This window comes from Serinus canaria, chromosome 1A, assembly GCF_022539315.1.
Source record: "Serinus canaria isolate serCan28SL12 chromosome 1A, serCan2020, whole genome shotgun sequence".
In the NCBI taxonomy this organism is placed as follows: Eukaryota; Metazoa; Chordata; class Aves; order Passeriformes; family Fringillidae; genus Serinus; species Serinus canaria.
Window position 1 is genome coordinate 14,010,079 of NC_066314.1, and position 23,194 is coordinate 14,033,272.

Below are 23,194 nucleotides of genomic sequence, written 5' to 3' on the forward strand. Positions count from 1 at the left end.
GATGTAGCTCATCTTCAAGCCTTAGACTTCCAGCAGGGTTAATTGACAGCAGTTGTGCAGAATATCAGAGCAGACTCTTTAAGCTGAAGGCCTCTGCCCGTGTGTCCATAGATCCAGGCAATTCAGCCTGCCCACCTGGAGCTCCACACCCACAGCTCCTCCAGCCAGGTTCTGGGCCAGTGTCTGTCACAGGCTGGTCTCACTGACTGTGAGCTACCCTGATGGTGCATGGACAAATGCAGCCATACAGTCACTGTGGTTCACTCTCTGTGTATATACAGTGGTTCACTATAAATGTATCCTCCCTTCTGCACTTTACACAAGCCCAATGCAAATCAATGAATCTTGTTTTGATCTGAAAATCCTGTGTCTTTCCTGAACAATCTTCATAATTAGATACATTAGTCACTGTGTACACTGTGCTTATGCTTGTGGTAGTAAGCTGAGAGAGAGCAAGTTTAACTCAGTCTACTAAATATCTTACAAACCATCAAGAGAACTTTATTCAAGTTATATACATGCTGAAGATAAAATACCGGTTCTATTATTCTGTCGTATCCAATACAAGATTTCAAATATTTATAGATTCTCAAGTAACTGTACATGTTGTCTACAAACTGTGATATGAAATAAGAAAATCTGTGTGATTTTAGCCTCTCCATATAAATATATATATATATAGATATATATGTATATATAAATACATTTATATATACAGAGACACATAAGACTAACAAACCCATTTCAAAACCTGGAACATAACCATATGTAGTAAATCCTTCTTAAGGTATTTAAAAGTATCCTTCTGTCTTCATGCTCACCACACATACTGCTGGAGGATATTATACTTAGGAAGTTAAGTCTAAAATTTTGTTTCTGTTGGAATCTGTAGGGAATAAAAAAAAAATAAATTCCATATTCTGAAAAGAATATCCAGGGTAGGTGTCATCTTGTAAATGATGTGTAAGTATTTGATCCCCTAAAGCATTTGAGTGGGAAGACTGGGGCCTGACATTTCCTCCTTACAGGGTTGTCCTGTGCTGGCTCTGTGTCTGTGCTGAAAACCTGTATGTGTCCCTTCCTTATCTCTGTCTCCAGACTCCCCTTCTCCCTGAGACATTTAGATGAACCGGACTAATGTTGACTTCTCTGCCACAGGGCCATTCTACCAGTGACTTTATCATGGAGGAGCTGTGGTGGGCAGGTGAGGCAGCCTTTGCCTGCCTTCCCTCTGCTCCGTGTGCACCGCAAGGCTCGAGAGCCGACCCCATCCCTCTGACCCCGGTAAGGCTTTGCCCTAAGCCAAATCCCATCAGTAAACTGTCTGGTGGCTTTCTGCCTGGGCTGACACAAGAGCTCAGGTACAGAGAAGCTTTTGTTATCTGACCCAGCTGTTTCCATGAGCAGCTTTTTTGGGCTGCATTGTCTACAGCTGGAGGGCCATAGCCAGAGCCTTACTGTGCACTCGCGGCTGCGCAGTCCGTTCCTGGGGATGATGACATAGTCACTGCTTCTGCCCTTCTCCTGCAACGAGCACAAGAAGTTGTGGGTTAGCAAATGGATTGCTTTTCTTTTTCTGTTTATCATTTTTCACACTAAAGATGGTCTTGATTTTTAAATCTCTGGAACATGCCCGGAACGCTGACATAGAAGAAAGCAAGCTCTCGCTTGTCAGGGTTTTATGACCTCCACTGCATCTCTGGGTCAGTGCAGAAGATCTGGACCAGCTCAGTTAAGTGGGATTAGACAGTTTCCACATGAGCAGCATTCTGGGTCTCGTACATTTAAACACATTTATTGCATACAGGATCCTTTCTTGCTCCTGGTATAAGAACACTCCCAGAAAGGCCATTACCAAATCTGGCAGTACTAATTTGCCCACACTACTTTAGCAGCCCTTTTGAGGAGAGACAGGGCTGGAAAGTCTATATGCAAGCAGTATAAAGTCTGCCTTTCAAGAGCCACTGCAGCAAATTGAGCAGTCTCTGCTGGGTGGGTGCCCACAGAGGTGGATGGTGGATGGGCACTGTGTTCTTCCCAAGGAGGTGACTCAAAGTCCACAGCCAGGCCAGCCACCACTGGGAATTATTCACTCCTTTCACAAATGGTTTTCCACAGACCTGAACCAGGAGCCACTCTTGTTCTTCAATTTGATTGGAGACCAGCTGAGTTTTAATGACTATCTTTTTGAAACTAGAGACAGTGTAGCACACACAGCTAAAGCTGTGCAGGGCACTGCTGGGAGCCTGGCAATGCTTGAAAGGCACAAAAGTAATGAAAGATGAACACTGTATTTTTACCTCAGCAAGCTTCAATTTGGGGGAGTTGGCTATGTCCTTCTTCAGCAAAATGTGTAAAACTGCATCATGAATGGTGAGGAAAAACATGGATGGCTTAATCTCTTCATCAAAAAATGCACTTCTCTCCAGTTTGTCCAGGAGGCCCTCTGTGAGTGAACAAAATCAAAGCACAAGTGACCTTCAGGCCTTAAAAAGGAAGAAATTGTGTATCCTGAGCATGCCCACTGAGAGAACACAGGAGCTCCTGGTATGATGCACTGTTTTATTTATTAGAGCAGATGGCTGTATGGATATCAAGAGGATGGAACATAAGTAGTTAGCATGCCATTAGTAGTTCCCTGCTCTGTGCCAGGCAGGAAGGAATTTGAGCCCATTTTCTTATTTAATGCCTAGCCCAGGGTGCATGATGGTGGGTCCTGCAGCCCAGAGCTGTACAACACAGCAGTGGCCATAGGTAAAAGGAGCCATCACACATGGTCCCAGCCTTTAGGGGACAGCATGGGAGGGACAACACCTCCATTTAGTGGGTGGTGTTTGCTGTTTGCTACCCAAGACTGGAAGGTAAAACTGGGTGATCCTCCACAGCCATGCTCAGTGGTCAACAGGGGAGGCAGTGGGACAAGGCATCTGTGGTGATGCCACAATGCAAAGGCAAGTACTCACCGTATGCCCCAGCAATGTAAATGTCAATGTCGAGCCGGACAAATTCTTTCAAAGTCTGTTAAACCAGAAGGAGGCACCATTTAGATTCTGCTGGGCTTGCTGATTACCATGATAGTGATTAGCCATAGCAAATATACCAACCACTCTATGATATTTAAGATCTATGATGGTAAGTGGATCTAGACTCAAACTCTGTTGCACATAGAGGGAATCTCTTCACATGGCTGCAGACAGGGGTGGCCAAGCCTTTTGAAAAGAGCCTATTGAAAAGGTTTAGCTCACAAAGAAGTAGGTGATCTTTCTTTAGTTGTATGGCTTTGTTGTATCTACGTGATACATGATGAAATCTTCTGGGGGAGATTTTTGTAACTGAGAACTTTAGCAGAACTATAATTCCCACTGTCATGGTGGGTCTTTAGTTCCTATGGATCTGTGTCTCCAGACAGTTAACTGCAGCTGCTGCTGTTGAAAATGTTGTGCCTTTTGCTTTGTTCAAGGTCATCTGGGCAAGCAAAAGCAGGAGCAGAAATGGAACTCCAATGTTCCAACTCCAGCTGGGTGTTCAAAGCTATATTTCATATCTATATTTCTGCAAAGCTTCCCAAAATCTTACCAGGTGAAGAAGAAAAGGTACCACAGCCAACACTTCCATTCCAAGACAACTTATATTGATTATTTAAACTATTTCCTAAACATTTTCTATTGAAAATGTACATTCAAATTCACACAAACTCAAGGTTTGCCAATGGCCTTCCAGTCCATGTAGAAATGCCTTTAAGAAGCAGACTACAAACACAGAATAGAATCATAGAATGGTTTTGGTTGGAAGGGACTCAAAGATCATCTTGTTCCAAACCCCTGCTCTGGACAGGGACACTTGACACTGGAGCAGGTTGCTCAGAGCATCATCCAACTTGCCTTTTAACAGTTTCAGGGATGGAGCATCCACAGCTTCTCTGGGCAATCTGTTCCAGTATTTCACCACCCTCACAGTAAAAGATTTCTTCTAATCTGGACCTGCCCTCTTTCATTTTAAAGCCATTGCCTCTTGTCCTACCACCGTATATCCCTGTAAGAAATCCCTCTCCATGCTTTTTCATAGGCTCCTTTTAAGTATGGAAAGGCCATACTCAATAGTATAGCCTCCATAGCCTTCTCCTCTCTAGGCTGAACAACTCCAACTCTCTGAGCCTTTCCTCATAGGAGAGATGCTCCAGCCCTCTGCTCCTTTCCATGGCTCTCATCTGGACGTGTTCTAAGATGTCCATGTTTTTCCTGCGTTGGTGACCCCACAGGTGGTCACCTACCTCAGTTGAGGTCTCGTGGGAGTGGAGTAGAATCTCTCATGAGGGTGGGGAAGAATTACCTGCTGGTCACATTTTTTTTATGCAGCCCAGGATATGATTGGCTTTCTGGCCTGTGAGTGCACATTGCTGGGCCATGTCCAACTTTTCATCCACCAGAATCCCCATCTCCTCCACTGAAGGACTATTCCCAATCCATTTATTCCCCAGTCTGTATCGATTCTGGGGATTGCCCTGATCTACCTGCAGCACCTTGCACTTGGCCTTGTTGAACTTCATGAGGTTCAGGTGGGCCCACTCCTGTCCAGGTCCCTCTGGGCACCATCCTTTCACTCATGTGTATCCCTCAAGCGTAACTGCATTTGTAAGATTTTCTCTCATATGGTCTTGTGAATTGTGATTACCTTTCGGAGGATTGTCATGGCAGAAAAATCAAGGAAGGACACTGATGAGAAATCCAGAATGATGCTGTGGAGGTTGACCTGGGGCACACTGATGCCAGGGGGGAGGTCAGTGCCCCAGTTGATCTGAATGGGCAAGTCTGTCATGATGGTGGGTTGGTCCAGCTCTTCTATCCTGTTGTTGTCCAACTCTTCCTCTGACTCATATGTAGGGTTAGCCATGCAAATCAAGCCTTTCTGTGTTGACATAGAAAAATGTCAAAATTAGTTCTCTTCTTTAATACCCAGCCAGGGTAGTGGTACTTCTCACACAAGGGCAAGAGTAATGGCAACACACAACTGATCTTCCTATGAGACAGAGCAGGACCCACCTGGAAAGTTCTGTCTCTCCCTTGTCTTGAGAAATATGGAAATCATTTAATCATCATCATCATCGCTTAATGATGGCTTTTTATTGTTTCCTGAAGACAGTTGCCAGACATATTTTAACTCAGTAATTTTGGAACAAGTCAACAAAAGGCATGCAGGATTTGAGCTGGGAGAAAACCAGCTTTATCCTACCATTAATGCAGAAAGATATTCACTTCTGTGGGATCTGATCCTGCTATTTGTTGCCAAACAAAGCTCCAGTGGACATGCACAAGCTCTGCCCATGGTAAATCTGTAGGTCTCTAACTGTGAGAGCCATTTAAAATCTTGGTTTTTAAATGTGTTTATGTCATGAAGCAGCAACTTGGGGAATATGTATCTAATTAAGAAGGGAGGCAATGAGGTCCTTCTTTGCCATGTAAAACAGGGAGCTTGGTTGCTTAACTCCCTCCTCACCCCGCGAGGTTGTTGCCACATTTCTCTTCACAGAGAAAAGCAAGGCACAATTCTTCCCAAAAATATTTCTGGGTTTCACATTCTCTGAACCTCAGAAAAAGGGAAAATAGTTCTTATCTTATTTGCTGTGCCTGTGTTTGTGCAAAAGTAGAATGCAATATGGAGATTGTTTACCCAAAGTGATGGCGTTTCGTTTCCTTGGCCTTTTAGGGCCAAGTGTGTGTGTGCTGGGACTCTTGGCTGACAGTCATGAGATTCTGTGCAGGGTGTGCAGTGGAGTGCTTGGCACATTCAGTTTAGATGTAATGTAATATAGTGTAATATAGCATAGAATAATATAGTGTAATAAAGTAATTAATTAGGCTTCTGACATCAATGGAGTCAGATGCATCATTCTCTCCCCTCGTTGGGGATCCCTGCGAATACTATAGGGGGTTGCCTTACATACCGGTGTCACTTGCAGCTCTCCTTTCTTCAGCATCTTCCTAATCTTCCTCAGAGCTTTATTGCGTTTCCTCAGGACTCTCAGTGGGTTGAAGCCAACCTGCAAAACCATCACTTTGAATAATTAAACAAAAAAACACCTCTGTGACAGCAGGGGAAGGACAAAGCACCTCATAAGGTTTTTCGTTACAGTCATAATAACCATAGTTTGAACTTGATGTTGTCTACCCCTTTTCACAAATTCAAGCAAGGGCTCTTTCTAGGTTGGAAGGATGTCTACAGGAATGGCTGCAAATGAGGCAGGGCTATCTGTACTGCTTTAGGACACCAGCATGGACAGCATTATAGCAGTGGCAGTGCTTAGCACAGGCCAGTAACTCCAGCAGGCTGGCACAGTGCTGGCATCTGCTACTCATCTGCATTATGAGGTGGTCACCCAGGTGGCCAAGATCTGAGAGCTCATGATTTGTATCTGCTTTGTGCCTCCTGACTGCAGCCTGGGTCATTCACCCAGTCTTTTTCCTGAAGAAGAAAGCCAGATTTTATCATGTTGCCTTCATCTGTCTCTTGAAACTCCGAGCTGGTTTTAACAGAATTAGATGGCAGGTAAATTAGGCTAATAATAAAATTTGGCTAAAATACTAAATTCCTGAAAGTCTTTTGCCTTATCCATCTAGTGTGTCAAGGAGAAAGGTGTTAGAAGTATCTGTATTTGTACAGAGAGAGTGGTGTGAACATCTGCACTCACAGAAAAAAAAGCTTCAGGCTCTTCTGAGATGAAAGCCAAGCACATGGAGAACCAAATGTGTCAGATTCTCTCATTCCTCTGCTAGTGTCAGTCCCTCATGTGAAGAACAAACTGCTCATTATGAGTGCTCAGGGGAGTCACTGTTTATCAACTCCCCACTAAGAGCAGCAGGAAGGGGAGGTTATGGTGCAGGTTGTGTTTGGGCTGGGGATGGTGGGCCTCATTCCCACAGTGGGGGCTCAGGGGTCCTGGATCTCTGTCCTGGCTATGGAAACCCTGGCTGCATTCACCAGTTTGTTATGAAAGATGTTAAGACTCTTTGAGAGGATGATTCCATTTGGCATTCTGCTGACTGGTTGTGGTTACGTTCTTGGGGCAAGACGAGTAAACTAGAATTTATTGTGTGTAAATAGTACAAGAGCAAATAAAATAAAATTTAAAAAAAATTCCTTTACATTATCTATGTTTACACTCTATTCTTCTTGAAATATATATTGTTATGGTATAAGTATATATGTATATATGGTATAAACATTGATATGGTGTAAGTTCAGCATGAGTCAGGCTGTTCTCTTTCTCAGAGGTGTGTGCATACATGTTATATCACAGTAATGGCAACAGTATAAAAAAGTTCACCCTTGAACTGTGGAATGACTGCATAATAGTAATTATTGGGAAACTGTATCCACCTTAAAGTGTCACACAATTCATATGTTCAGAACAGCCTCAGGCACTTACAGCAGTGATGAGTTTCTCTCTGAAGAATTCAATATTAGCAAAGAAAATTGGAGAGGAGCATCTGAAAATCTTCACTCCCTCTGGCTCATAGATCTGTAAAATGAAGCAAAAGCATCAGTGGCAATGTTTGCCATAGAAGCACAAGTGCAGCAGGTGGTTAAAGAAATGAGACATTTCTTACATCAGTGTAATCCTTCCTGTTTCTGTAGATGTTACTTCTCCCAACATTGGCCAAAACAGTGCAGCTTGGACTGTGAACAACACACACACACAATTATTTGTGTCCCACATTGGAACTTGGGGGATGGGAAGGATCAGATGAAACCATCTCAGCTGGAGTGGCCCACTGAGGTAAGCCCCACATCCAAAGGTTTATGCCTGTAAATTATTTTTCCATGCACAGTTGCTGGACACACCAAGGCACAGACAGGGCTGTTGCCCTTCTCTGTACAGAGGGAGAAAGCCTATAATGGGAGGCCCTGGGATACCATTGCATTCAACAAGTACTCACAACTGGGAGCGGATCACCACAGTGAGCAGCTGGAATGCCACTGCTGCTGCTAGTCCAATGTCCAGGCCAAGAAAGATGGCAGCTAAGAAAGTCACCACCCATATAACCTGTAAGGACACAGTGGATGGCAACATTATAAACATTATGTCAAGAACCTGGGTCATGAGCTCAGGATAGGAGCAGGAATAGATCTCAGATCTGGTCCAGCATGTCCACCTGCTTTTGGTGAGGCTTTTTTCTTGTAAAACAGGGCCATAGTCACCAACCAGCACCAGGGAGTGTTTCTAGGGACTACAATTTCTAGACAATTAAGGCTTAAAATGGCATAGGTTGTTCACTAAATGCTTAATGAAAATCCAGCAGAAAGGCAAGATGAGAAGTGAATCAGAAATCTGGTAAAGCTGAGAGTTGTAAATGTGCAAATATAGGTGCTGTGAGTGTGCACAGCTGTTAAATTTGAATAACTTTTAGCCACAGAGTTCAATGCATTTTCATAGGGCAAATAACTGTTTGATAGCTGGGAAAACTGAGGCCTGAAACCATTTGTGAGCCTAAATTTTCTGAGAGGTAATGAGTCCTGCCCTCTAGCCACCAGCTTTACCATTTGGAGCAAACCCTTCAAGTCCCAGTTTTCGTTTGTTTGTTGCTGTGTATCTTTCATATGACACATTGTGTGATTGTGAGAAATGTCCCTGAATGCTTAGTCAGTGCAGTAGATATTTGGATATTTTCTGTCATTATTTGATTCTATATTTTGACTTTATATTTGACTTTATATAATGCACTATTTTAATAGATTTTGATGAAATGGATGAAAATGAAGTTAAGAGTGAGAATCGACTCCAAATAAGTGGGACAAAATGGAACACATTAACAAGGGATATACCAGTAAAAAAGGCATGCAAATATTGTACTTTCTGTTTAGTGAAGTAAAACAGGGATAAAAAAAAGAACATTTGTATGATAGATTACTTTTTCAGAGCATTTAACTTCTGATGCTTGTGAAACTCAACTTACACAGTCACACTTGTCCTTTCTCCAGAGAATGCTTATTTCCTTGAACTGCATGAGCATTCCTTTCAAATTGCCAAGAGCCAAAGATGCAAGGACTGACTGTTAAAAAGACCAAAACACATGTTCCTTGTTTAAGTAAGCAAAGAAAATGTAAAACATTAGGAACTAAAAGATCATACAAAGAGGGCCAAAGTGCAGTTGAAAGGCCAGGGAGCTGCTCCCAGTGCACACTGATGTTGGCACACCCAACACTGCACTATGGTGCAGTGCAGATGTCTGATTGAGGCTGTAAATCTCACTTATTTTTGGCACCTGAAAGTTGGCTTTTGGTGTTTGGGTACTTGTGTTCCCTTTGAGGGCCCAGATATAGGGATCCTTTCTGGCATAATGTGGGAAAAAGAACCAAACTTTTCAAACCTTTTTGCCTCCCACTGAAGAGAGAGCAGCCCTGTCTTTGGGGAGCAGGAGGAAGCATTAGATGAAACCAGTGAATACCTTCTGTAGTGGTGCCAGGAGAAACCCAATGGCCAAGATCACAAGTAAAACAATGACAGATGAGATAATGCCAGCAATCTGCATGAGAGAACAATTCCACAATGAATAAGTGCCCACAGGCATGATGGTTAGCTAGGAAAAAAAGAGCTGTCTTTCATTAAATGTCATCATGACTTCTGTACCTGTGTTTTGCCTCCTGTGCTCTCCTGCACACCTGATCTTGAAAGAGCAGTGCTGGAGGCAAATCCCTTGAATGATCCACCAACTATATTACCCAGCCCAAAAGCAATTAGTTCCTGAAATAAAAGTAAAAGAGATTGTTCTTAAGAGATGGATTGTGACAGTTAATCACAAGGCAAAGCTTTCCTAAAATGACTTATTTCCCATTGATAAATGTAGTATATTGATCTCTGTGTTATTTGCCTACCTGGTTGCCATCTATTGGGTAGTCATGCTTGATGGAATACACTTTAGCCACAGAGAAGGCTACTGCAAACCCAACGATCGCGATGGAAATGCTGTCACCAATACACTTCTGGAGGATGCCTACATCAGGTGCAACAGGTGTATGAAACCTGTAAGACAAAAAACTCAACTCATTAGGGAGGTGGCTAAGGGTCTTTTGCAGATCTTGGGGAGAATTCCTTCCTGAACTTCTTTTTCTCCTTCTTTTTTTTTCCAGTGAACTGAAATCTGAAAAAAAGAGACTCATGAGCAGAAAGAGCTGTTGCTCTGCAAGCTTCACCTACTAACACCCCTGGGGCTACAGAGACCACCCCAGACTCACTCTGCTGTCCCAGTAAATGTCTTTCTCCTTCTTTTTAACTTGACATGTGCCACCTGATTCTTTATGCCAAAATTCTGGCATAGCCAGATGAAGGCTATATATTCTATATGTGGAGAAATAATCTTTATGTGGATGTAGTCCTGGATGGTCAGATGTTGATGCCTCTGGAGGATAATGGTGCTGAAGAGATGCTGATGGCTGGTCATGGGACCAGGGAGGAGAATTGTGCAGGGTCCTGGTGGCTTCCCAGGGCTGGTGGTAGCTGGTGAACTATGCATGTGCTCTGAGAGAAATGGAGGAGTTCAGGAGTGAGTAGTTCAATTAAAAGGACAAACATCAACCTCCTGCTCACCAGCTATCTCAGAAAGTGAAGGACACAATTATTTCATGTCTCAGTGTACTCCTTGATAAGTAGGAGATGTGCTCTAGAGTGTAATTTTTGTGTACTGAAAGTGTGTCATATCATTGAGAAAAAATGTTTATTTACCTACTGAAGAAGATGAAGCAGATAATTTTAATCAGAAACATAGCTGAACTCGTTCAACATGGCCCAGCTAAAGAGAACGTCTTGCTCCACTGGTGAATTGTAAATCACTTACCCATCCTCTAGTTTTCCAACAACAGCTACACCAAATTTTTCTTCAAAGTTGACAAAATAGGAAATCAGTGCCGCTACGATTGTCTGAAAGATAATAAACCACACCTCCATTAGGCACATTAAAGTAAGAGTGTAAAGAATCTATTAAACACCATTACCTTCCTTCTCTTACACACTGTCCAGCCTCATCACTAGCAGCAGAATTATGTCCCAAGTTTTCACATCCCTTTGCTGTTCAGATGTCATTCCCAAATGACCTTACAGGTATGGGTTTATGTTCATAAATCACAAAGATTGTAACAGAATATCTTAATAACAGCAGAGATCATCCACCCAGTAAACCAGGTATGTTCTAACAAGGGGTGTAATGATTCTGTGGGAAAACAGGTGCTGCTTGAGTCTATACATCCTCCAGGATTTTAGGGGCTTACTGCCCCTGTGAAGCTTCCTCCACTCCTCTGCTGCTCAGAGTGGGCAAAACCTTCTGCTGCTGGAAGGCAAAATAATTTTGTGTGTGGCCATAGATATCCAGTGGCTGATATTCAGTGGCTGCTTGCAGGTATGGTGCAGAGGGGCCTCAGCTGTGAGACTGCAACTGGCTGGTGTCAGAGCCAATTCTATCCAAGGAAAAATTTAATCTTTTATAACACCACATGTATGTTCAGTTAAGAACGCCTATGTGGAAGTAAAACATCTCACAATAGCTCCTGAATGCTGTAATTTTTTTTTATAGGTAAAATGATAATGCATCGTTTAGTGGATAACAGGAGAAGAAATAGTTAAAACTCTGCTTCCCATGTCGTAACATGGAGCAATTGCAAAATCAAAGGAAGTGACTCACCACAAGGAGTTCGATCGGGATGGGAGCTGGTAACTTTTCCTTGTATCGATCGTTCATTTCTTTTACCACGAACACGATAAGCAAGACAATCAGTGATGTGACAAGGTCAGCAATGTTTGCGTCTGTGATCTGGCTGAAAACGCTCTCCAGAGTCTGCAGAATCAGGAAGAAACATGTGGTGCTTTAGAAACAGGTGTGCCCTGGCACAGAAGCACTTTCCCTTCCAGAAGAACCTATATCTGAACAGCTCTAAGGACTGTGCTGTTTGGGATTTATTCCCTGTGGTATCATGTGGACTGCAAGTCCCCCTGAATGTATGTGCCTCTGCCAAATGATAGAAGCATCTGCAAAAGACCTTTTTCACTAACTTGTGACCCTCTCCTCCAGATTTGCCCCTGAGGGAGGGTTGGAACAACAGGCAAGTCCGTGATAGGAAATGTGAGCAATGGCATTGCCAGGCAGGTGCCTTTCTCCACTCCTTCCTTCCTGTTCTTCTTGTCTCTCCTTTCTCATCCAACAGCCCTCACAGAGTCATATGCAACTTAAATATGTATAACATCTGTCCAGTAAAAATGAATGATTAAATCCTTAAGGCAGAGTTGAATGCTTAATTGAAATATGCCAACACAAAATAGTAAATATTATCTAATTATCTCAATGGGGTGTAACTTGGTGCTTGGTAATAAATTTAAAAATTGGCTAAATATTAATAATAAGTTCTCATTTTTCTCTTGTTTTTCCTCCCGTTTTGCATTTTTTTTTTCTGAGTTGTTATTACTGCCTTGTGATACACAGTCAGAAATACATCCCAGGTACGTCAATAGCATGAGCAAATAATGAACACCTAGCACTTACGTAGATGATGCCCAATGGTTTATTAAATCCAGGGACAGGTAACTGAAACATGAATTTCAGTTGAGATACCAAAACGTGGATAGCTGCAGCAGTTGTGAAACCACTGATTAATGATTGTGATAGATAAATAACGATGAATCCAAACTGAAAAATTCCCAGAAGCAACTGAAACAAAAATGAGCATAGGTCAGTGGGATTCATTTGTGTTTTTAAGCAATCTTTGAAAGTAAGACCGCTATATTTAATGAAAGCAAAGATTTTCATCTAATCCCATCCATCCAGAGATTAAGGAATGTACTATCACCAGTCTTACAACAAAAGTTGACATTTAGAAACAGAGGGTATAATAACAGTAAGAGTAACTGCTAGAGCAGTTAAAACCAAATCTTTTTATTTTATAGCTAAAATATATATCCTTATTTCTAGGGTTTTCAGTTCCTATATTTTCACATAGTACAAGTGTTTCGCGAAGCAGCAAATATATTAGTATGGCAGGAAGGGAAGAACTGTAGGAATTCTTTATTAGGGAGTAAGGATAAATGATTTTTTTAAAAAAACAAATCCAAATATTTTACTACTGCAAGGCAGATCTTTTACTCGCCTTGGTGCATCTGCATCATTCACATTACTTTCACAGCTCTTTTTTTTCCTATCCAGCAGATTGTTTTTTGCTGTAGGTGTTGGCTGCAGCTGTGTAGGCTGTGGGCTCAGGCCTGTGCAAAACCAAGGATTTCACAGCACGTGTGAGTGCCTGGTCACTGGAGGGAAGAGATGTCTCCTAATCACTGAGCCAGGGTTGGCTACACGGAGAGTGGAACAGGATTACTTTGGTGACTACAACAGCAGAAACCAGAGAGGAAGGTCAGGCCACCCTCCATCTATTCACATAGGTGTGCACACACACATACATTTACCAACCTGAACAATCCCAGAAAGGAAGGTTACAGATGCAGCCACCATCACCCTCTCATCATCTATTGCTGAGGTATTTGTGGAATTGCCATTTCCAGTGCTGTCATCGGGGACCAGCCTGGTGACTACTCCTCCCACCATGAGGCTCAGGACAGGGAAGGGACCTGGGCAGCATAAGGCACTTGTTAAAAGATCTGAAGAGGCAGCATGTAGCTCTTCATCAGTGAGGAGGGGAAGTGGTGTGCCTGAACTTACCCACTGAGATATGTCTGGATGTGCCAAAGATGAAATAGACCAGGACAGGGAAGAATGCTGAATAGAGTCCATAACTGGGGGGGACATTCACCAGCAAAGCAAAGGCCAGACCTGTGAAGACAGAGGCCCGGGGAAGGTGACATGTGTGTGGCAGGCTGAAGCCAGCAGTGCCTGGCACCTGGCTTAGCAGGCTGGGTCAGGACACACATTTCCCCCAGGTACCTTGCAGCACAGCCACGAGCCCCGTGTTGATGCCGGAGATGATGTCACTCAGGATCCACTCCCTGAAGCGGTACGCTGGCAGCCAGGAAATGACTGGGAACAAACGCAAAGCAAATTTTTTGGCCCTTTGTGGGGAGCAGCTGCAAAGGCACAAGGGAACAAAATTTTGTCAGTGAACAACTTTGAATTGCAGTCTGTTGCAGAGAGGTGAGGAAAGGGGGAGGATTCAGCTTCTGGCTGCTAGAAGTCAAAATCTCACCCAGACACAGCCCTGATCAACCTGCACTGCCATCTGTGCTTCAAGGTACATCCAGTGGCCTTCAGAGGTCTTTTCCAAACCAAATTCTCATAGACCCCTAGAATGGCTTGGGTTGGAAAGGAACCTCTGTGGCCATCTAATCCAAAACCCCCACCCCAGTAAGCAGGCATGCCACCCACTGGGTCAGGTTTTTCAGAGCCCTGTCCAGTCTAACCTTGAACATTTCCAAGGAGAGGGCATCCACCATGTCTCTGGGCAACCTGTGCCAGTACCTCACCACCCTCATAATAAAAAAAATATTCTTGATATCCAGTCCAAATATATCTTCTTTTAGTTTAAAACTATCATCCTTTGTTCTGCTGCAACAGGCCATGGTAATAAGCCTGAGTATGTCTTTCTTATAAGACCCCTTTAAGTACTGAAAGGTTGCTGTAAGGTCTTCCTAGAGTCTGCTACCAAGGGCCCAGAGAAAGAGAAGCTACCTTAGATACAGCTGTAGAAAGACTTCTAAGGGTAACAGCAGTCAAAATCCATTAGAAAAGTCTGACAGTGAATTTAGTTAATGAATTTTCACTTGCTATGTTGGAATGGGAGATGGACACTGTCAAGATGCAGTTCATGCTGTCCAGGAGCAGTAAGGACTCTTTCTTAGATCTAATTTAAACAAAAAGAATCTCCTTACCTAAAATAGAGCTTCAGGTGATCCCAAAAAGTTTTATGGTATCTGTGCAATTTCTCATGCTCTTCATTGAATGCATTCTCTGAGTATACAGGTCTGGCTATAACATAATGGTTACCCACAGGTTCAACCATTTCTCCTGAAATGTCAGGATAGGATAGTTACTTCTGTGTGCTCCTCTCTCCTCCAGGCACTTAAAAAACTGAAATTAAGAACAGAGTTAGCTCTTTATGTACTGTGGGGCGGGTAGCCATAGCATAGCTGAGTGAGCTCCAAACTGAGCGTTACCACCTTTGAAGATCAAAAGAGGGATGGTTGAGACACCCACTTCACTTTGCCAAGGTGATCTCCTGCCCTGCTCCTCCTCCCACTGCAGAGCAGTGTTTCACTGGAGCATGAAGTATTTCTTTCTAAAGATGCAGCCAAAAAGCAGACAAGATGGTTTTTGAGTTAATTTATCTCTCACTCAGCTGTGTACAATCAAAAACTTCCTCCCTCAAAGGAAATTAATTTCCTAAAGAACAAACAAGCAGATGCCAAGCAGTTTCTCTTTGTGGCACTGCTGGGAGGGCTGGGAGCTCACTGTAACTCACACGTGAGGGGAAAGGCAGAGCCCAGGCAGGGCTCAGCCATCCTCTCTTGGATTCAGAGACAAGGCTGAAGGTATTGGGCTGCATCTGTGGGACAAGGAGATCAGGCTCAGGAGTAAAAAAGCATAATATTGCTGCTTGTTATTTGTAAGATTTATTTCCACAGATTGTCTGGACTGCTTCTCCTCAGCCTCATGTTCACAAACAGTTGTTGCAATGTCTTACCTGAATGCTATTTTCTGCCTTGTCCCACCCCACATTTCATGTTTGTGCTGAAGAGAAACTGTCCTGGGTCACTCCAGAAATGACCCTTGGAGCCCACATTACATATGAGAATGAATCTGCTCATCACTCACTTCAGTCAATACCACTGGGTATTTTGCAGCAATTAATTGATGCCATCACTGTGCTGCTCATTGTGCTGTCACTCATTATGCCACACATCCTTCCCACATTAAATTCACCTTAAACCTGTACTGTCTAAAAATATTTCTCTCAGTTGAAGCCACCATTAAATGTTTAATATAGTACTAGTCCCAGACAGAAGCTGTGGAACTTGCTCTTTGTAGCAACAGTTGGACTAGATGATCATTGTAAGATCCCTCCAACTGGAACTAATCTGTTTGATCCTGTTCTATTTGGTTTTGGCTCAGAGATGAAGATGTGCTGTAGGAAGCAAGTAGTCTTTCGGGACACTGATAATTCTCTCCCTTAATGAAAATGCTCCATGGTGTCTTGGTGCTGGCTGGTGGTCTCTTGACAGGTGCCTGACCAGCACCAGTTCCTTGCCCACATCTAGCATCTAACTCTTGCTGAAATACCCTACATGCATTTCTAATTCAGACCTGTGAGTACTCAACATTTGGAGATATCACAGCACAGATTTTAATGTGCCACAAAGCTGTTTGCATAGTTATGAACAGATGAAAAGCTTTTAATCTTTTCAATTTTGGCATTGAAATGTGAATCCCATCTTGAAACTTTGCTACAGCTCAGAGGCTATTATTGACCTGCTTGAAGTGATTTCATTTTAGTTTCCTTGTTGTTCATTCTGTGGAAATTCATAGACATGTAGAAGTCCAAACAATGTTGGTGAACATTTTAGATATTTTGATCAACATCTTGTTGACATACTATTCTTGCACAAAGGATTAACTATTTTGGCAACAGGTTAAACATTTTTACTCTTTGTTTTAACATAAAATATTTGATCTGTAATATTTTCCAAAAACTGGCAGGCAATTATTCTAGCAGGCAAATGCTCAAAATCTAAGCTCATTCAAAACATCAATCCAAAGCCAGTTAAAATGATACTCTGATCTGTAATTTTACACTGCTGTCCCTCCCTCTGTTGGGATCAGAGCTCCAAAACTGAGTCTGATAAAATTTCAATGAAAAAATTAGTTAGTTCAGTTTATTCCCTGATAAATCATAGTTACTGAGGTTTGCAAGAAGTTGTTTTATCTATTAAAGGTTTTAAAATTGCTCTGTTTCTTAGTCTGGATGTCTGCCTTTTAGACTTCATGTCACAAAAAGGGATATTGCTGAAAGTCCTGTGGAATAGTTTTGTCCATTACATTATAGGGCACAAGATGTACTATTTGTACCCTTTGAAAAGTTCATAAGCCATAAAAATAAAAGAAGTGTATGGGTGACTCTTTAATTTCAGCTTTTCCTCAGTGCTGTAGCTGCTGTAGCTTTTGAGAGTACTTCAGTTGTCCCTCCTGCCCCTTGCCCAGCTATTCTTCTTTCTTCAGGCCAAATTAACTGCCCCAGTCTCAGGGAGCATACAATATCTTCTTCACAATTCTCTAAACATCTTTTGGTTTACTAGTGCTGGTCTTACTGAAGATGTAAGTATTTTTACCTCCTGAATGTCTCCCCAATTTACAGACTCCCTTGGGGGCTGATGGCTTAGAGCTGCAGGGGAGACCAGGAGCCTTGCCAAGCTGAAGTCTGCATTAAACACCACAGTGCTGTGCTTCAGTGAGGTTTAACCAAGCCAGCCCAAGCACCTGCAGTGCAATGGAAGGTGCCTTCAGCCTGCTCCCCAGCAGGTGAATAGGACCACATGGAGCTACCTTGCTGCAGACAGATGACCACTGCTGCTAGGCAAGCTTCTCCTGTCTCATTCCCTCTCCCAAGGCTCTGTCAGCAGCTGTCAGATACCACCACTGCAGCCAGTATTGCCTTCCTCTTGCTCACTCTCATTTTCTTCCCATATATCTTTAAAAAGATGGGATGCTCTCAGAATAAGGAGTTTTTTTATCAGTTAGACATTACTTATTTTAGATGTTTTAAAGAAAAGGAGGATATTGTGAAAAGTACCAGCATCGTGAAGCCCAGTGTTCTTCACAAATTCCTTAAAAGAGAAGCCTGTACTCCAGTAACTCACACTGCCTCTCTAGAGTGCCTTGGGCTTCTTGGGGGACAAGACCAACTCTTCTGATGACTTCTATAGTGTGTCCACCCACACATGAGGAGCACCAGCACAGAGCAAGCTCACACTGCACAGCTATTGAGTGGTTACAATTATCAGTCACTACTGACCAAGACTAGATCTGAAAGAGAACTCCAGAGACAACATTCTGGTTCAGTTTTAATCCATATAGCCTCTGATTCTGTTCTCTTGGTCAGCAACTAACAGCACTGGCATTTCTCACATGTAAAAACCTCCAACTCCACTGCTAATTCCTCAGCTCTGTGAAATCTTGAAAATGTGTATTTTCAGTGTGCCATTTGGTTGAGAGGATTAACAAAAGAATATTTTTTTTCCTTTACTGATTTATCCTAAATATTGACTAATAAGTACACAAAAATATGTAATTTTAATAGAAAAATTAAATATTAACATGGTCCATCTCACTTTTAAATCTATGCATATCACTCACAAAATTGAACTTCTCTGCAATAGGAACAATTGAAAAATACAAGAAAATTCCACAAAGAAAACTTTTACATTTTACAAAAAATCAAACACATGACTAAAGCATTTCATTTACAAGCATCACTTCACATATCCCAAACCTAAAAGGACAATTTTAAGTTGTACCTGGTATATCTTCCAGGAAGCTCTTCAGGAGAAACTACACCAAGATTTTTTGGATTAAGATGCCCCTGAAATTTTCACAGGCAGTGCAGGTATCTTGTGTTCTTCTTCACTTCAGAACCTCCCTAAATACTGCCAGCACTTTAATAACTAACTTCAGTTAACTTTTACAAGAAAAGGAAGATTTAACTGTGGCCTTGACCATTGAGCCTATCCTCAGGAGGGTGATAAGGAGTAATTTCCTAAAGTTCTCTGGGATATTGCTTATCTTTGTTTAGTGAACTGTTTCTGATTGGTCTGCAGAGATCATATGGGAAAATAGAGATGAATAAGAAGGACTGTCTGTTGCAATCCTGTGCTGTTGCTGAGCTGAAGTGGAAAGTGGGACAGAGCTCAGCTATGGTACCCTTAATTTCTGAAGAGGCCTAAGTCATTGATGAGCGAGATGGGCTGCTGGGCATGCCAGCTCTGAGCAAAGCTTGCTTCCTCAGACCTTCCTCCAAAGCATCTTTAACAGACCCTAAATTGTCTTTCCAAAGGCAAGTTCTGGATTCTCAGATTATTGCCAAAAGTAATCTTTGCAGGGATTTCCAAAGGGCAGCTGTGACTTGGTGGAGCTGAGAGCTCCATGGCACCCCATGACAGAGAGTGGAAAGGCACAGACCATGTGTCTGGCCACGTGCTGTGGCATGGGTGGGGGGGACTGAACTGCAGGTTCCTGCTGCAATCCACTGCCCACAGAGCAACCAGGGGGGATCATCCTCCCTAGGCCAAAGTGAGCCTTTGATAAACATTTCCCTGAGACACCTAAAACCTCCTAAGGAGATACATGAAATAGCATTTGGAGGCCTCAGGTTGCAACATCGGTTCTGGGTGCCTGTGTTCATGACAGGAGTGAGCCTCCAGAGCTGAGGTGCTGAGAACATTCCAGCATTGATGTGCCCTGATGAAAACCATCCTTACAAGCCTTTGCTTAAGTCACACTGACATGAACACTCACTTCAGCTGTTGATACCCATGTTATCATGAAGACCATGGTTTGCCAGGCTCCTTAGGGTACTCCTCTGCTCTGGAAGTCAGAGCTTGATGCAGCCTCTGGAGATTTGAAGTCACAGACTCTGCCCCTGAAGAAAGTTTTCTTTATCTAGTGACAGGTCACAACATGAGGATGGGTACCCTTCACGCTCTGCAGGATCAGTCACACACATGGGTTGAGGAGAAGAGGCAGGAGGAGCCTGGAATTCTGTCCTCAGGTGGTTTGCCCACATTTCAGTCAATTATTACACCAAGATATGATGAAGCAAGCAGGACCCCAGTATCCAATCTCACAAGCTGTGAGCTCTATTAGACCATTCAGGAGGATTTCTTTCTTGTGCTTTAGCCCCCTGAGAGTTGTCACAGACCTCAGGTTCTTTTGAAAGTTTAAGCTACACTTCTTACCAAGACCACAAGCTTGTCTAGTCAGTAGAGATCAAAGGTCACTTCCCAAAATGTTGTGAGTGCCTGCCTTCTCTGCATCAGCAAGACCCTGTTTTGGTACCTGCTGTTGGCTTAAGGGATTAACTGCAGTTTGTGAAACTGATACAATTTTGTTTTTTACTTATACCATTAAAATAACAAACATTTAAAAAGCTGTAGAACCATAAACTATAAAAATCCCCATAAAAAAAAGCCCCATAAAACGGTTTAACAGCTTTTGGCTTCCCTTCTCACATGGTGTGATTATAGAAATACTTTAAAATTTTAAATTCTTTATGTCCAGGATACATCACAAGAATCTGCGACATAAATCAGAGAACAGATTTTTAAATACTAGGTGTAAATGCAGGAGGGACCCTTGGCTCTAAAGTCAGTAGGGTCCTGTCCTAGACGTGGCTTCATCACGTCTACCTGTAAGTGCCTTACTATTGGATTATTTCCACTAATTCACTGAAGCAATAAGGTGGAATGTGAAGTGACAAAGGGAATAAACACTTTGACTTTTCTGTTTACAGCAGTAGTGTTAAAATAATGATTTTCCCCTGATGGTGCAGAAGAGCTTTCATGCACAAAGGCCACACAGGAGGCTGCTTGCCTGTGACCCACACTGCAGAAGTTCAGCTGTGCAAACACTTTATTGGCCTTGTAGCAGATACTCAAAAACCAGCTAAACTAACTAGCTGGGAAAGTGTGGCCTTTTCTACCTAGGCAGAGCAGAGGAGGAGGCGGAAATGAAAATTCCTGATTGTTCTGTCTCTCAGGTAGCCCCATAAACACATAGAGTTCAGAGATGTAAATCAGTCACAGCCTGATCCTTTGCCAAGCCTCAAGCACTCTCAGCTTCCCTTTGTTTTCACGGGAGTTGAAAGACACCCACAGCTCCTGAAAGCCCCTCAGTGAAGGGCTTTAAGGGCTGCCTCTCATGCTGGTCAGGATGGAGAGGGAAGAACAAGTGACTGGAGTGAGACAAAGCAGCAACAAATTCAGTGACTTTATACATAAAGAAGCTATTCTTCAGAGAGGAAGAAGAAAACAGTTCTGCTGGAGACACAGGATTTGTCTTGTGAAGTGCTCCACGTCTTTGGTCAGTGTTAAACAAACACCAGTATTGATACTGGGAGATTAGCTGGCTGAGAACATGGATAACAGCACCAGCCCTTACAGATTTCTAGTGTTTCCCAATGTTGTCCTTCAGCATGTGCTGTATAAAACTTCTGTTCTCCTGCATAGCTTTCTGGTAACACCCTTCTTCTGGCCAGGCTCTGCCCAAAGCCTTGAAGAAAAGTTTTCTCACAATACCGTCTGCTGTGGTGCTAGAGGTGCAAATCACCCCAAACTCAAGTTCTTCCAACCATTTAAAAAATGACACTCTGTTCTACTTGGGCAGTTTAGCACATAAATGCATTTTGCTCAGTGGTAAGTGCAGCAGGCAGTTTGGGCATGCAGCTCTTGTCAGTGCCAGTTCCTCTCTCCTTTTTGAAGAAGGACAGGGACCCACCCTCTGCATGGCATCCTTAGGAAGACTTGAAGCTCCCACTGAGGACATCCAAGAAAGAAATGGAAAAACACTTGGCCCTGAGACGCCTTCATGGAAAGCAGAGGTGTGACTTGTACTCACAGATTCAGGACACTGGTGTCAGAAGGAAGCATAATGTCATTTCACTTTCCACTTCTTATAGTCTCTAGTACCTTAGGTTTTTTACAGCAAATTTCTTTTACTAACACCCTGAAGACCAACTCAAATCATTCACATTACTGTGTCAAATCCAGTGGTGACACCTAAAACTAGGATGAGGATGAATAAGTTTAGTCAAGATGCAAATATCAGGCCAACAACATAAGAAAGGAAAGGGCAGTGAGGTTGGGTGGGAAGAGATGAGTTCCATTAACAATGATATTTCTTGGGTGCTCATGTTTATTGAGACTTGTAGAAAAAGAGGGTTGGAATTTTGCTAAGTGCCTCCAGAAGAGCTGACACCCTGCCAGGATGTGAGTCATTGAAAGTTATCACTCCTTCGTACAGAGCACACTATAAGCAGGAGCAGCTCCAGTGCAGTTATTGCACTGTATGGTGAAGTGCAACTGGAAATTTCCAATTAAAGACTGGTGCCATATTCACATACCTCTCACTTTTTATTCACACTTCTTTTATTATACTTCTATGATTTTATTATCTTTTTATGGGCTTTACAGTTATTGTGCCCTGAAAGCCAGCAACCATGGCGTCAGTATTGGGTGTTTCTTTGATTCCATCATACCATAATGAAGAGCACAAACACAAAATACTGCACATTGCTTTTCAGAACAAGTTTTGACATCCTGCTCTGTCAACATTGAAAATAGTGCTTGATTCTTCAATACAAAAGTATAATATTTTAATCCAATATTATTTTCCCTCTTATGAACTTTCCTTATTTTGCTTAAGATGCATGTAATTTATTTTCATTTAAAGCTGTCTCTTTTAACTTCAGTAAGAAAATTAATTAAGCATTCTCTCACATCAGAGACAACCAACCAATTAGACTTGTCAATTCAGCATTTGACTCTATTTTCACAGTTGCTGAATCTAGCCATACATTGAGACTCAATCGGGCTGGGAATCACAGGGATGGGAGAGAGCACAATCACAGAGCTGGTGATGGGTGAGTGAGGGAATCTGCAGTGTCACAGTAAGTGACACACAGATACTGCTGCAGAATACTGGTACAGGGAACTGCTACAAGAGCATGGAGCTGTGTTTAACACAGACTGCAGTGAGTGTTCAGATATCTGAAATAAAGCAGAGATGGGGATTGTCTCTTTTTGTGCTGTGCTGGAATGGGAGGCTCAGCCTTGCCACTCCACCCTGATGTCCTGTCTGCTGGCAACAGGGACACCCACCCCAGAAATGTTTGTGGGACCCCCGTTTGCAAGGGGTTTTCAGCCATGTGAGAATGTAAAAACATCCTGTGTTCCATCAGGCCCAAGGAGAAGGAAGCATTGTAGGGTGTCCTGTCCACCTCAGACTTGCAATCAGTGTCCATGCATATCCTCCTCTAGGCATATCCCATCTCTGGGAAGTCAGGGTCAAGATAATAGCCCTTGAAGACCACAACAGTGGTTACCTGAATTTCAGTTAATCCAAAAGTATTTCTATTACATCGGAACAAAGTCAAACTGTCATGAAAGCAAAAGCAAAATCAAAATAATTATAAATGGCCAAAATGCTGCCTGGCAGAATATGAC

At 42.7% G+C, this 23,194-nt stretch overlaps 1 protein-coding gene across 2 annotated transcripts; it reads right to left on the reverse strand.

Annotated features, from left to right (window-relative positions):
• Positions 1-265: 265 nt before the first annotated feature.
• SLC26A3 (solute carrier family 26 member 3) lies at positions 266-18,583 on the reverse strand. 2 transcript variants are annotated; one of them, XM_018910264.3, is made up of 21 exons: positions 18,494-18,579; positions 14,855-14,990; positions 13,914-14,053; positions 13,692-13,802; positions 13,443-13,600; positions 12,525-12,689; positions 11,670-11,822; positions 10,830-10,912; positions 9,871-10,018; positions 9,626-9,739; positions 9,444-9,521; positions 8,952-9,047; positions 7,935-8,041; positions 7,605-7,674; positions 7,424-7,516; positions 5,942-6,037; positions 4,672-4,905; positions 2,964-3,018; positions 2,301-2,446; positions 1,459-1,524; positions 266-886 (listed from the first exon to the last, which is right to left on the reverse strand). In XM_018910264.3, the coding sequence occupies exons 2-21, from the start codon at positions 14,983-14,985 to the stop codon at positions 863-865; spliced, it is 2,268 nt and encodes a 755-aa protein (XP_018765809.2). In that variant the 5' UTR covers positions 14,986-14,990; positions 18,494-18,579; the 3' UTR covers positions 266-862. The 2 variants fall into 2 exon arrangements, with proteins under 2 accessions (XP_018765809.2, XP_018765808.2); XM_018910263.3 differs by having other exon boundaries at positions 267-886; positions 14,855-15,053; positions 18,494-18,583.
• Positions 18,584-23,194: the final 4,611 nt, after the last annotated feature.

Excerpts from the sequence above, each read along its gene's own strand:
- SLC26A3 (XM_018910264.3), bottom strand. The coding sequence starts at position 14,985 with ATGGTTGAACCTGTGGGTAACCATTATGTTATAGCCAGACCTGTATAC. Across the intron at positions 10,019-10,829 it reads GTTGGAAAACTAGAGGATGG|GTTTCATACACCTGTTGCAC; the intron begins GTAAGTGATTTA and ends TTTGTCTTACAG. Across the intron at positions 2,447-2,963 it reads TTACATTGCTGGGGCATACG|AGGGCCTCCTGGACAAACTG; the intron begins GTGAGTACTTGC and ends GTTCACTCACAG.